The 14,933-nt window shown below is 43.0% G+C and overlaps 1 protein-coding gene across 3 annotated transcripts in view; it reads left to right on the top strand.

Moving 5' to 3' along the window:
* The window catches only part of si:dkey-246g23.2 (solute carrier family 66 member 2), a 74,773-nt gene that overhangs the window by 36,791 nt on the left and 23,049 nt on the right, over window positions 1–14,933 (top strand). For all 3 annotated transcript variants that reach the window (XM_056417792.1, XM_056417790.1, XM_056417791.1), the window contains exon 4: window positions 1,497–1,713. In XM_056417792.1, coding sequence (XP_056273767.1) covers window positions 1,497–1,713 — 217 coding nt within the window. The remainder of the gene's footprint in view (window positions 1–1,496; window positions 1,714–14,933) is intronic.

Raw genomic sequence — 14,933 nt, 5'->3', positions numbered from 1 at the left:
GTTATTGTGTACGACTCCTCTTCTGCTTACTTTTGATTTATTTAATTGAAGTGGCCGTGGGACAGACACAGTCTCTACTCTAAAGTCAAGGGTGGGTAACTGCTCGAATGGAAGAGCAGAGAAGGGTGTTAAACTACAACTCTGCTCCCGGTTCCTGATCTGAACCCTGGGTTGTCATAGATTAAGTCCGGTGATCAACTTGGTCATATTCGCAGAAATGAGACGCGCTCCGTCCAACGTGGGATGAATGCCGTCTCTCCTCATCAGATCAGGTTTTCCCCAGAAAGTCTTCCAGTTGTCTACGTAGCCCACATTATTCGCTGGGCACCACCTCGACAGCCAGCGGTTCACAAAAGATTTGTGAACAACAGTTTTGATTAATCAAAGCAGTAATTTAGCACCGAAAGTGCCAATCGTTCTCTGGTTCCTCTTTTTTTAAATTATCACACGGGTTCCTTATTTTAGAACATTTTACAGACCAACCGGCCAATCAAAATAAATATAATCAATAGATTTAATCACCAATAAAATAATTAGTTGCAGATCTCAAGATGCAACAGAAGAGAAGGTTTTCCTGACCTGTCTTTGAGTTCAGCGTTCGTCTCTCATATACTGTAATATGAGAGAGCGAGAGAGAGAGAGAGATCCAAGGACAAGTCCGGTGCTTCGCTGCACGGCTCCTCAAGCTGACTAACGTGCTCTTATCTCGCCATCAATCCCCTTTCGCTGATGTCAGCAGGTTTTCCACGGCTCCACAGTCATGCATAAGCAATGAGAGACTGTCGATCATCTCACATTAGGAGATGGCTAAGTCTAATTCAAAATCAGACTCTGACTTCTCTGTGCAGTCAATGGTGACGGCAACCTCTCCCATTCAAGCTGAGTCGTGTTCTTTAGCGAACACAGCGTGGTATTCATCAGTGAAAATACACAAATGACAAACAGAGGTTTGACGGTGGGAAGATAGCTCGCAGCCCAAGGTAATACACTTCCTGAGGCCTCAACAAGAGCGTCATTATTCCCAAGTAATCGAAATGTAAGAGCTCTCGAGTGTCTCATATATCTTTGCTCCGTTCACTTACGCATGTGCACAGTTTTGATTTAAGAGAGCTGGCTTTGCAGAATTTCTATCCCTCCTTTAATGGAAAGCTCTTTCCTTATTGTTCCCATTACATCGCACTTACAGGCTCCACCTCCCACTCTTGCACTTCTGTTCCCATCCACGCATATACTGTAAAGACCTCTTCACCCTTCTGCACTACAAACTCTCACACACACACACATACTTCTTTTTTCGTTTAACTCTCCAGGCTCTTCTGTCTGCTTTATTCCCTTTAAATCCATCCACACCTTTCCTCAATCTCCCTCCCCGTTTCCTCTCTCCTCTACCTGCCGCATCGACTCAATGTAGTTTTTTTTTTTCCAGACTGTAAGCAATACCGATAACAAGTTGTTATCGTCTCTCGTGTACCCACTTTGTTCTCTCCGCTCTCCAGACTTGGACTTTCGCTACTTCTGGAAGTGGAGCGCGTTCGAGGACTACCTGCTCTTCTGCTTCGGCTTCACCGTGCTGTGCGCCGTCGTCACCCTGCTGCTGCTGGACTCCGTGGTGTACGTGGAGACGCTGGGCTCCCTGGCCGTGATGTGCGAGGCCATGCTCGGCCTCCCGCAGCTGCTGCAAAACTTCCACAACTCCTCCACCAAAGGCATGAGGTGAGGCTTCGGGGTCACGCAGAGCCGTGCAGAGCGCTCACGCGTTGGCGTACGGTGGCATACCGCCACGGGAATTCATTATGGCTCACTGGAAAGTATCCTCATTAACCTTAATGTCCAGGAAGCCAAATCATTTATATTCTTCTGAACAAAGTATGCTTATGAGGCCATTTATAATCATTAGAGCAGAGAGTCAATGTTTGGATAAGCCCAGTTCTAAACAGCTATCTATGCATTTCATTGACAAGGCTAAATACATTAACATTCAACAGATACAAGTGGAATGCATACAGTCCCTCATTCAAGGCCTAAACTACAATAATGGAAGAACACTATATGGAAAAATAATGTTGGTAATGATATGAAATGATCTGCCCTCTAAAATCAGTGAAAAGAATCAGCTTATCATCCGGGAAATGTTGTCAATCGTATTATTACATACAACATGTGGAGGCCTGAACTGGCATTAAAGCTTAAGGTCACCTTGAATGGAAAGATGAAGTAGAGGATGGATGAAGGGGATAAAAAAAGGAGTAGCTTGCATTTTGAAAGTTTTTCTTGTTAATGTTATGTCATCGTGTACAAAGGTCAATGTGTACGTTGATTAGCCTCTCAGGTAGAGGACTGACAGATCAAGTACACCCCTAATGGCACGAAGCCTCTTTCTAATTGTGATCATTAAATCCTCATTAGGTCTTGTCAGTGCAAAAACCATACGCACAGTGTGCGTGTGTGTGTGTGTGTGTGGGGGGGGGGGGGGGGGGTTGGTGTAGTCACATGCTTTGCAGGTCACTCATCCCTGAAAATAGCCTGGATACAAAGATATTTAAAAATATAAAGCATCATATTTCTGAGACGTTTCAGGTTTTCTCTCCAACAGAGCCGCTGTTATTCAGTTTTCAGTAAATATTCAGGAAGTACAGACGTCAAACATGATGATCCTAAAATTAGGATTTTGCTTTGACGTCAGATGGGATAAACATCTCCCCCTCGGGTTGGGAGGGGTTTTGTTTTCTATATCTTGAATCAAAGTTCTTTCATACACGAATGCAATATGTGAAAATAAGAGTTTACAACGGCTGCAACCGATGATTTATTTAATTAACAATATGCAACAAATAATTTGTTAGGTTAACCAGGTAATCATTTTCTCCATTACATGTCAGAACATCGTGTGAAAAATGCCAATCACAATCTCCTCCCCCTCAAAATGATGCAATTGACTTTATTGTTCCAAACTTTGAAGTGTTTGTCATTGTTTAAACAAGACGAAACATTTATAGCCTCGGTAGCTTCTCTGTGCGGCTAATGACGACGCTTACATCCTCATGTATATTTTATGTAGGTTCAGAGATTCACTGATAAGACGGGCACTTAACACAAAGTGCAGCTGCAGCTGATGGAATCGTCATTAGCTTTGACCATAAACCAAAATATTGAACATATTTATTAGAATACATCCTGACCGTGACATGAATGTGTGTACACATTTCTTCTATCTGTCTGTCTGTCTGTCTATCTCTTTATCTATCTATCTATATATATATATATCTGTCTATATATCTATCTATCTGTCTGTCTGTATATCTATCTATCTATCTATCTGTCCGTATATCTATCTACTGTATTCTCCACATGCTGCAGGGTTTGCTGTATTTAAAAAATCTTATTTTTAAAGTTCCCGTGTAATTGCACATAATATGAATACGTATGTTTTCTTTAGTTAATCTTCACCTATAAATATGTATTTTATATTAATTTTTGAGAATGATCAGTTGATATCTACATTTGGAGGGGATCCTCCTCACAGTAGCTTTTATACTGAAACATGCTGTCTGTTACGCACTCAGACACTCAGTGCGTTTACATGCAATCGAATTATTAGCCCAAATGGGACGAAATCGAGATTATCCGTTTCATATGGCTTTTAATTAGGACTATATGTGATCCGATAGTCCCAGATTAACACCCTGGATAGCTCGGTCCGTCAGTTGATAATTCGACTCGCGGCATGCTGACTCTGAATTCGATTCAGCGGACTGCGTCTTCGCATGCTCGAGATCCGTCCCTCCTCCCTCCTCCTCCATGTCGTGACCCGGAATCGAAAGGCGATAGTTGTCACCGGCAACCTAGCGGCAGAAAACAAACAAATAACCGGTCGCTGCCGCCCGCGTTGCCTAAGCGCAACCGTTGCCCCTGAGATAGGAGGTGCGTGGCATGGATGTGCCGGCGCGTCAAAGCGGCGATGCGACCGAGAAGTGTGCGGGGTGCTGAGCGATTAAATATATCTCTTCTGCCTGGCGATATACGTACCCTGGCGCCTAATTTTCAGACTGAGAATTATATCGGTATAATTATTAACTATGATTTTATTAGTTGCCGATTTTATGCGACCTCAGGACGCGGTGCCCTCTGGCGGTATGAAATGATATTTGCTCTGGCTCTTATAGAACACAAGGCCACCACACATTTCTGGACCGACTGACGAATTTATGTAATGTGTATTGAAGGAGTTGAACATACTGAAGTTCATAGTTCTTTCTCGAAATGTTGATATTGTTGTTGTTGGTGGTGGGGGTCAGTGGTAAACATATCACCACGAGTTGTAATGAAAACAAGCGCCACTACCCTATCATTGTCCGGATGTGACCTTTCGGCCAATGATTCGAATTACTCACTGCCATGTATTGGGATAACATAGATCCAAAAGATAGCATAGTCCGACTAAAGCAAAGATTGATTATGCATCATGTAACCGCACTGACCGGAAGTAGGACCCAATTACCGCGACCGGAGACAGAATAAAGTATTTGTAAGTACTTTAATTTTTGGTTCAGTGAACAACAAAATGAAAGCTGCGTGGTGAGGATCAAAAAAACTTTCAAGAGCACAACTGCCTTGACCTGATGTGAGCCGACGGGCAGCAAGGAACACTGGAGACAGGGGAATTTAAGCACATAGTATTAAGACTGGAGTGGGACCAATCAGGGCGGGCTGACACTAGTGAGCATAGGAGACAGGTGTGATGACGGGTGAAAACAATCGGAAGCCTGGAATGAGAAAGCGAACATAAATGACATGAAACTCTCTAGCATATCATCGATTTTGCAACAGTACCCCCACTCTAGGGGCCAACTCCCTGATAGCCCAGGCTGATTCATAAAAGTGGTGGATAAAGGTCTTGTCTCTGATACGTAAACAACTATCCAGCTTCTAGCCTCAGGACCGTAACCCTTCAGTCTACAGGGTGCTTGCCCCTCCTGTTACGGACCTCCAGTAGCTTACGGACCTTATAGCGTGCCTTCAAGAACATGGGGGCGGTGGAGGCTTGAGGTGGTCCTCTGCAGTGAAACGTTGGGTCATCAGTGCGGCGTGACGCGGGTGGTCTTTGGTAGAGAGCCGACCTTTTGGCCTGGACTGTAGGAGGCGACCCTGCGATGGCGATCACCAGCAGCCTTCATCGACTGAACTTCCGGAGAAGAGACTGGCGAGCACCAGCCCAAACTCTCCGACAAGGTCTGATGATGGCATGTGCGATGGAACCATCACCTCTTCCTGCGTTGTTAGGAAAAGTGGGCTGAAATTCATTGACACAATGGGATGGAGAGAGACCTGTGGCCGCCGTGGGGAAGGGATTGTTAATGGGCAACCTCGACCCATGTGAGGTGGTCACTCCAGGTGAGTCTGGTTCCGGGAGGCGAGACAGCGTGGCGTAGTCTCTAGTTCTTGGTTCAGGCGCTCCGACTGTCCGTGCCTGACTGAGGGGTGATATCCTGATGACAAATTTGGTAAACTTTCCCTGTAATTCGACCAAGCTCTTTTCAGAAAGGCGAGGAAATGAATTGTGGACCCTAACCGAAACAATGTCATTAGGAATCATGGATCCTGAATCGTGATTCATCGCATGACCTCTCGGTGACTTTGGCAGAGAGCTTAGTCAATGGGATGAAGTGAGCCATCTTTGTCGATCAACCCTGTTAGAACCGTAGTCACCTCTGGATGAGGAAATCCTGTCACAAAAATCCGCCGGAAATGTGTGACCAAGGGCGATGGGGAATCGGCAGCGGCTGGGTAAGCCCATCTTAACTTGAGATGAGGTCTTATTACATGCACACACCGGACAAGCCGCTACATGCTGGCCACATTTTTTCTTCTGGATGGCCACTGACGTTGTTGAATCTGAACATTGTTCACTGCTCGGATGGCACAGCACAGATGATGGAAGCGGTGGATGACGCTTGGGTAAAGAGCCTCAGGAACAAACAGCAGATTGTTGGGACACTCGCTAGGTGCTGGATTCATGACATTTGCCTCTTTAGCGATCAGCTCACTTGCCGGGAAAGGCTCCGATCACCCGGTTAAGTGGAAGGATGGTCTTGGGCTCTACATGCGATGGTTCGGGATAAGTAAGGCGAGACAAAGCATCGGGTTTTTGATTCGAGACCGGGGCGAAAAGAGAGTGTGAAGTTGGATCTACTAAAGAAAATCACCTGGCCTGGCGGGGTTGGGGCAACAGCCTTTCTTATATTCTAGTTCTTGTGATCACAGCCCCTGTCCAGACTAAGCGGTTGCTCTACCCTCTGGCCAGTGTCTCCATTCCTCGAGGCAGCTTTTACAGCTAACAATTCCTTGTTTCGCGTCCATAATTCCGGCTCGTTGTCCTTCCCGCGACAGGTAAGCCTGTGGATGCATCTTATTGTCTTCTGCAGAGCGTTGAGGTTAATACTCCTCCAATTCCTCATTGAAGCATCCACCTGGAAAGCCATAAACTGGCACAGGGATCTGGAATGGTGATATGGAGCTGATGAATCTATCTCTGAGAAGTTTAGAATAAACCTAGCAGCCTTTAGAATAAACCTAGCAGCCTTTAGAATAAACCTAGCAGCCTTTAGAATAAACCTAGCAGCCTTTAGAATAAACCTAGCAGCCATTAGAATAAACCTAGCAGCCTTTAGAATAAACCTAGCAGCCTTTAGAATAAACCTAGCAGCTTTTAGAATAAACCTAGCAGCCTTTAGAATAAACATAGCAGCCATTAGAATAAACCTAGCAGCCATTAGAATAAACCTAGCAGCCATTAGAATAAACCTAGCAGCCATTAGAATAAACCTAGCAGCTTTTAGAATAAACCTAGCAGCCTTTAGAATAAACCTAGCAGCCATTAGAATAAACCTAGCAGCCATTAGAATAAACCAAGCAGCCATTAGAATAAACCTAGCAGCCTTTAGAATAAACCAAGCAGCCTTTAGAATAAACCTAGCAGCTTTTAGAATAAACATAGCATCCATTAGAATAAACCTAGCAGCCATTAGAATAAACCAAGCAGCCATTAGAATAAACCTAGCAGCCTTTAGAATAAACCTAGCAGCCATTAGAATAAACCTAGCAGCCTTTAGAATAAACCTAGCAGCCTTTAGAATAAACCTAGCAGCCTTTAGAATAAACCTAGCAGCCATTAGAATAAACCTAGCAGCCATTAGAATAAACCTAGCAGCCTATAGAATAAACCTAGCAGCCTTTAGAATAAACCTAGCAGCCTTTAGAATAAACCTAGCAGCCTTTAGTATAAACCTAGCAGCCATTAGAATAAACCTAGCAGCTTTTAGAATAAACTTAGTTGCTGATTTTGCAATCAGGAAATGCAGCCGTGTGCCCCCTACGATTCTTCCTTAGTGTAGTTGACTTTTGTGACTTTTGGTTTTGGGTGGGTAATCCGATAGTTCTATTTTTCTTATTAGTATTTATTCATTGTAACAACAACAGCAGCATTGATAATGAAAATATATTCACAGTTTTAAAGATTCAACTTACAAACATTTGTGTCTGTCTAAGCTTGCTTTACATAGAGCATAATGGCAAATGGCTGTTGCCTATGGGCTTATGGGGCTTTAAGCAGCTTTGCTTCAGTTGTGTTGACATTTAACGAAATATATTGCCAATGCCATTATGGAAAATAAAACATTATTATTAGTGCTGTGAAAAATAACGCGTTAACTCAGTTAATTCAATTACAGGTTTAACTAGTTTTTTTTTTTTTTTAACGCATTTAACGCATGCGCAGAATGAGCTTCCAATCCGTCTGTTGTTGGTCGTCGGGACGAAAAAAAAGTCACTTGCAAAATGAGCTTCCAATACACCACTTCAATCTGAACTCTGTCCGCTCTCATGCAGACGGTCTGTTCATCGGTAATGATCCTTCCGCAGGTTCACCTACGGAAACCTTGTTACGACTTTTACTTCCTGTAGATCAGGGTCTCAACACGCCGATCGCGACCTGCCAGTCGATCGCGCGTAGTGCTGGTAGATCGCATGACATTAAAAGATTGGCCCGCCCCTGGCATGTTCTCTAGAGCACGTCTTTGTTCTTTATTAAACTAAACATCTGTTGTTGAGCGTATCTCCACAGCAGCATGTCATTTCTGTCTCTTCGCTGCATTAACACTTATCGATCTCCGCCTCGCACCACAGAGCTCCGCGCGCGCATCGACCGAGCAAAAAAGTCACTTGTCAATCTGTCCCGTGTCCTGGCGGTGAGGTTTCAGCTTTGCAGCGGTGTCCCGCCGTCCCTTTCATCACGGCCCAGTTCATGAAGAAAACCCACACAGTCAGTTTGCCTCAGCAGCTGCTAGAGGAAGACTAGAGGCCTTTAGATTGTATCATGGTGGAGTTCATGGTTGACAAACAAGAGAAACATGTTCTGTTTAACCCTCCTGTTACCTTTACATTTACTAACATATTTTACCCTCGGGGTCAATTTGACCCCAGCAATTAAAACCTCCAGAAAATTATTAGAATTAATATTGCTTCCCAAGTTTAAGTGTGAGGTACTTTATGTTTGTTTGTTGACTACCTAAATAGCCCTTTAAATAAATAAAAAAGTTGATATTTCTTATGTTTGACACAGTGAAAAACAGCCTGGGGTCAAAGAACACCGACATTAAACATTGAATGGGGTCAAATTGACCCGAAAGGTAACAGGAGGGTTAAACATTCTGTTTAGGATGAAGATGTATTAATGTTCCATATGGAAGAAAACTGCTAAATAACTGCTGAGTTGCAGCACCATTGTATAGAAGAATGTATAAATGTATATATCCGTCTTTTGTCATAAATCTCTATGTTCTCACAAAATATACCGAGAATATCGGTAATATGTGATTAATCATGATTAATCCACAAAAACCTGTGATTAACCCGATTAAAATTTTTAATCGTTTCACAGCCCTAATTATTATATTGGAAGGATTGTGAGTATCTACATGGATGTGTTTTCAAATGGACTCAAAATTGCAGGATGTCTTACTATATTTGCTTACTCCACAAATAAGAATAATGCATCAATACATGCATACAGTACACACAGTACAACCACAAGACTAGACTCAGCAAAAACACCACAAATTCCCCCTCTTCCAATCTCTACCATGTCCTGTAGAATGTGGGTTCTCAACACACTATCTCCTGACTTGTCATGCATGGCAATGCAATGGCTTCGATCGTGTTAAATATGCCCTGGCAAACACTATTATACTGGATGTGCTCTGCTTGTAAGCAGGAAATGCATGTACATTCTCATGCCATGTATGAATACGCGCACATATCTCAGAAAGAGAAACACAAATAGAATTGAAGAACTCATTCCTGAATGAACTAGTTGCCGCTGTGACTGTGAGAAGTAAACATGCACTATTGTTGGTGATGGAAGTGATTGGTAGAGATAATCCAGTGATCTTGTCAAATTGTATTTCGATGATAAAATCTCTCGGCCGTGTTTCCATTACACTTCCTGTTATCAGATCCCGTAAAGACTAGGTTTTTATTTTCTGCACGCAACATAAATATTCAGGATATTCAATGTGACACCATATATACACACATTTTATATACAAAATAGACTATTGTTACTGTGGGCATGTTAGCATTGTTACTGTGGGCATGTTAATCTGCAGATCAAAGCACTGCTGCCCTCACAGAGGCCCTAGCATGACAGTAGACACGTATTCATCAATAAAGTTCATAGATAAACGTGATCTAGAATTATCAGAGGTATTATATCATTCATTCAGTCCAATCAACCCAGAGTAAACTCCTATATTGGTCTACATAGTACGTTTTTGCCTTATCTGTAATGTGGAAGCGTCACATTTCCACGTGTATAAATGATGTGTCCTGGTCATTGTTCCAGAAATATGATCGTAACGCACCTCGGAGCATCGCTCTGGCACTGTACCGAACAACAGTCAGCCACAGTGGCAATAGAGGAACTGTTGTTAGCGTCTGCTTCACAGGTACTTTTGACAGTACTTATCATCAATGCTCAGAGATTATTGCAGCAAGTGTAAACTGAGGTTAGCGGTTCAGTAATTTTGCTGAATAGCAAAATCAGGAGTGGGAAAACACTGTTTATTTGATAGTACAGAGATCTATTCTTTTTTTTAAAATCTTCTTCCATATATTGATGCCATATCTAGAACATTGTGCACGTGTAAGACATATGCAGCCGGTGCCCTGACCCTCGCCTCCCAGATATCCTTCTGGGACACACAACTCTGGTTCAAGTGCTTGGAGGTCATTGCCGTTTCTGCACGGTGTCCCTCAGGGCCAAGCCGGAAATGTCCCAGAGGTAAGATGAATGTGAAACCACCATTAGGCTGCCATAGAAGGGACACGGTAATAGGACCAGCATCAACGCTTAAATGGTGTTACTCAGAACTGAGAGCAATAAATAAGCTGCAAGCTGGGATGGTGTGAGAGTGATGGCGTGACATAGAGAGGGAGCTGAATGTGCAGCTGCGCCCAATAATACCACAGGTGTGTATGTATATATTCTATTCTCTCCATCAATGTTGGTAGTTTGGCATTTCATTCATGACAATAAAATGCAGTAAATTTAATTGAGAGAGGCACAGTCTAGCAGAGGAACGGAAACTAACAAAGATACATACCCATTGAGAAAGAAAGTCATTCTGCTTTTGTCAGCAAAGCTTGCTTTTCAGTCATCGGGACAGACGGGCTGCCACCATCAGTGTCCCCTCCGCTGTCACCCAGCGACACAGTGAAGAATTGGGAGGAGAGAACTGGAAAGGAGGTGAAATACATCACCGTTTAATGAGAGGGGAGAGAAAAACAGGCAGCCAGGCACAGTAAAGCACATGTGTTTGCGTAAACAGGCCGAACAGGTGACGGCATAACTCGAGGGCTAAGCGTTGTCAGATACCTGCAGTGCTTAATGAACTCAACAGCTTGATTCTTTGAATGAAGCGCTGTGTCCCAATCCTGAGTGTTTGAAACAATGTGAGGAAATAGTGGAAATAAGCTGCAGGGCTGAATGTGCAAAGGAGTTCATTCATTCACTCACAATTATACACAGCGGAACGCTCCCCAGGAAAGTCTGATCTGATGGTTTAGCTCCTTTGCTCAAGGGCTGTGATAATGTGGAAGGGCTGGTTGGTAGTTTGCACTTCACAGATTAGCACTTCAGTGGCACTTGAATGGAACTTAGTTATGATATTACTTTATTATGGTATTACTTATGGTATTACTTACTTCTGGTTCTACTTACTTATGGTGTTACTTACTTATGGTATTACTTAGTTATGGTATTTCTTACTTATGGTATTACTTATGGTTCTACTTACTTATGGTGTTACTTACTTATGGTTCTACTTACTTATGGTGTTACTTACTTATGGTATTACTTACTTATCATAAGTAAGTAATACCATAAGTAATACCATAAGTTATGGTATTACTTATGGTATTACTTACTTATGGTATTACTTATGGTATTACTTACTTATGGTATTACTTATGGTATTACTTACTTATGGTATTACTCATGGTATTTTGTAGTTTGGCTTTCTTGAAGAAATGTTACTTTCTTTATTCTTGTCTGTTCATGCTCATGGTAGTCACTAAATGGCGTGTAATGTAATGTTTTTTGTGTCGGCCTACAGTAAGTATTTATAAGATATGATATTGTGCCAGGGTGACACAGTCGTACCAACTTTTGTTGCACTTTTTTTCATGGAATTAATCTGTATCTTTTACCAATGTGTTCTCATAAACTACTTGCGCTTACTTTAATTAATCTGTAATTCTCATTAATCGTGTATTTTCACCATTTGTATTTTGATACATACCCAGATCAAGAACTTTAATAATGGAGACGTAAAAGCGACATGTGTGGCCCGAGGTGCCGTAGTCTGGTTGTGTACATCAGGATCATCCCATAAACTTGAGATCTTTATTTTATTTGATTATTACACATCCTAGTGTGAGCTGAGTGGAGTTACTGGGTTACTCATGATCAATTACATAAATAATGCGTAATTTTAAAATGGGAACTTGTGTGGTTAGTGACAGGATCGCCCACTGTTGCCCAGCTCAACATACTGAAGAAGGGCTCTGCCTAAAAATGTACAGGAATTTAAAATGTATCGTAAGTGATGTGATTTAAATAGCTTATTAAAATACATTGTAGGAGATTGTGTAGCACTGCAGAAAGTGCTTCAATGTTTTTTCTGTAACCATTTTCGGGAAAAAACAGCTACGATAAATTGAAAAAGCCATCCGCATTAGGCCTGACCATCTATTCTGGCTTGTTTATGTTCCCCGAAAGAAAGTTCTTAAAATATCCGTAAGCAAACACTGTCTCATACTCCTTCTGCTCCTCACCTCCCCTCCGCTTCGTTTGGAGAAGTAGAATCCATCTTTTTCATTGTTTGCCGGTGTGCGAATCGATTAACATGCATAATTCATAGTTAGTGGTTTAAGAGCAGCTCAGCTTCTCTCCAATTGGGCCCTTTGATTTCCGTCTCTCTCTCCGCCTCCCGCCCCAACCCTCTCCTCTCCCCCCCCCCCCAACCCCTCAGGGAGTGCTCCAACCCTGATAACTCTCAACTCTCCTCACACACCCGAATGTGTGGGCCCACATGTGGATAAAACGATATGCAGGGGTGGATGCACATGCACACACACACACACACACACACACACACACACACACACACAGACACAACTGCAGTTGCCCTGACAAAGAGATGGACAAGAGGATCGAAGCTCCTTGAAACTGTCAACGTCATCGCTCAGTTGTCGACAAAAGCCAACGTTGTTTCTGTAAACTTTGCATGGCATCTCTGTCATGGCATTTGTACTCATTCTGCATGAGTAAAAATCTACGTATGTGGATATACACTTATTTGCATGGGTGCAGAAAGATGCTCGAAGTTCACTTTATGTCTGCAAGAAACCTTCAGTTGTATTTATTTTGAGTGGCCTTTCCTCCATCCATCCATCCATCCAGTGTTCCCTTGGCAGCGACCAAGCCGGGACAAGAAGATAAGGAGACAACGGTTGACAGGAGGAGAGGCAGAGAAGAGAAGTTTGGCTGTGGAGGAAGATTTAGGAGCAGGTTGAAGACAGGTGGGGTTAAGAGAAGAAGAAGAAGTGGTGGGATGTTGACAAAGAGAGAGAAAGATTGCTGCCGATAAACCAGCTCGGGGCTACAGGGAGGAGAGGACTGTGGGCAATTTTCAGGGAGGTCAAAAGATGCAAAGTGGAGATTAACCTGAATGGAATAGCTGTTCTGATGAAGGAGAGCTGCAGCGATACGTCCACAAGCTGCAGTAACAGTCGGCCGGTTGACCTTCTTATCACTATTGTTTAAAGTGTTGATCAATAGATACAGTCTGGGACCTGTTAGTTGTCTTGTGCATCCTTGTGAATCAGAGGTATGTGGTTGCTTCAGGAAGAATTTTAATTTAAAGTGAAGATGTACTGTAATGTTAAGGGATGCAATTTCTAATTATTCTAGCAATTTAAATAAATATTTTGTGGTAGGATAAATCAATTAATGTGTTGAGTCTGTAAATGACAAACGTCTAAACAGATGTTTAAAAATTGGGAATTTTCAAAACTGTACAAGTTTTGAAATAGTTATCTTTTTTTTTAAAAGAAGGTCAACTGAACTGTAACCACTCGGTATGGCTGTCTGGTATTTTTGCTCCAACAAAATGACGTCACTGAATAATTGATGGTTGAAATTGTCTTATTCATCAGCTAATTGTTGTACCACTGTACCTGTCGCTTGAACCATCCAGGCTGTTAAGTCAACTCTGCATATCTCACCTAATAGAGTATTGGACAGTTTTATTCTACAGCACTTGATTTACTGCATATCCAATAACTGGAGCTAATACAGAATCTAGTGTCTTTGTTATGAGGCACAAAGTAAGGGTCCAAAAGGATGGCACGCTGGACTGGTGCCTAAAATGAAAGTCAATATGTGCAGAATAGGACAATTCAAGAGGATAGATGGACTTCACCACAGCTTTGGCACTGACAAACAATTAGATGAGCTTTATGGTTATTTTCGACACGCCACAAGATGCTTTTTCGCGAAGTGACATTTAAAGATCAGGCAACTTTGATCATATTTGGGCCGTGAAATCCCTAAAAAGGCACAAACCACGTTGATGTCCTTTTAAATCTCTCCCCCCCCCCCTTTTTATGTCCCTCTTTCAAAATGTCTCTGAGTCCAGCTTCCTGTAGTCGTGTTGCTCTTGCCCCCCCCCCCCCCCTGGCCGCTTAGAGCAGCTAATAGCTGGCCTGACAGCACTCGTTCAAGACACAGCACCATTGCTGCCTGGCCCACACATACAGGACAGTCGTCCCACCATGTAATCAGACCCCCTCCCCACGCCTCCTCCATCGCTCTCCCCTGTTCTGTCACGCGACCACAATCAGGGCGCCTTCGTTTCTAACCGCTCTCTAGATTTATCGTCCAGCTGTCCAGATGTGTTGCCATCCATCTCTCATCATTTCCCTGATCCCTCCGTCCTCAAGATTCAAGATGTTTTATTTGTCACATACACACACAGGGTGTGCAGTGAAATGAAAGTGGCAATGCTCAGCAGGAATGTGCAAGGGCAACAAGTACACACTATTTACAATAAAAAACAACACAATATTTACAGTAAGTGTGTGTGTGTGTGTGTGTGTGCCTAAGAGGGGCAGTTGTGTGGGTCTATGTGGGGGTCCTGGTGAGGTCGGAGTTCACAGTCCTGATGGCCTGAGGAAAGAAACTCCGTCTCAGTCTCTCTGTTCTTGCAGCGTGACTACGGAGGCGCCTGCCTGACCGCAGCAGCTGAAACAGTCTGTTGTTGGGGTGGTGAGGATCCTTCATGATCCTGCCGGCTCTGGTTCTGCACCTCCTGGTG

This window comes from Pseudoliparis swirei, chromosome 6 (genome assembly GCF_029220125.1).
Source record: "Pseudoliparis swirei isolate HS2019 ecotype Mariana Trench chromosome 6, NWPU_hadal_v1, whole genome shotgun sequence".
In the NCBI taxonomy this organism is placed as follows: Eukaryota; Metazoa; Chordata; class Actinopteri; order Perciformes; family Liparidae; genus Pseudoliparis; species Pseudoliparis swirei.
This window is presented reverse-complemented; position numbering and strand designations above follow the sequence as displayed.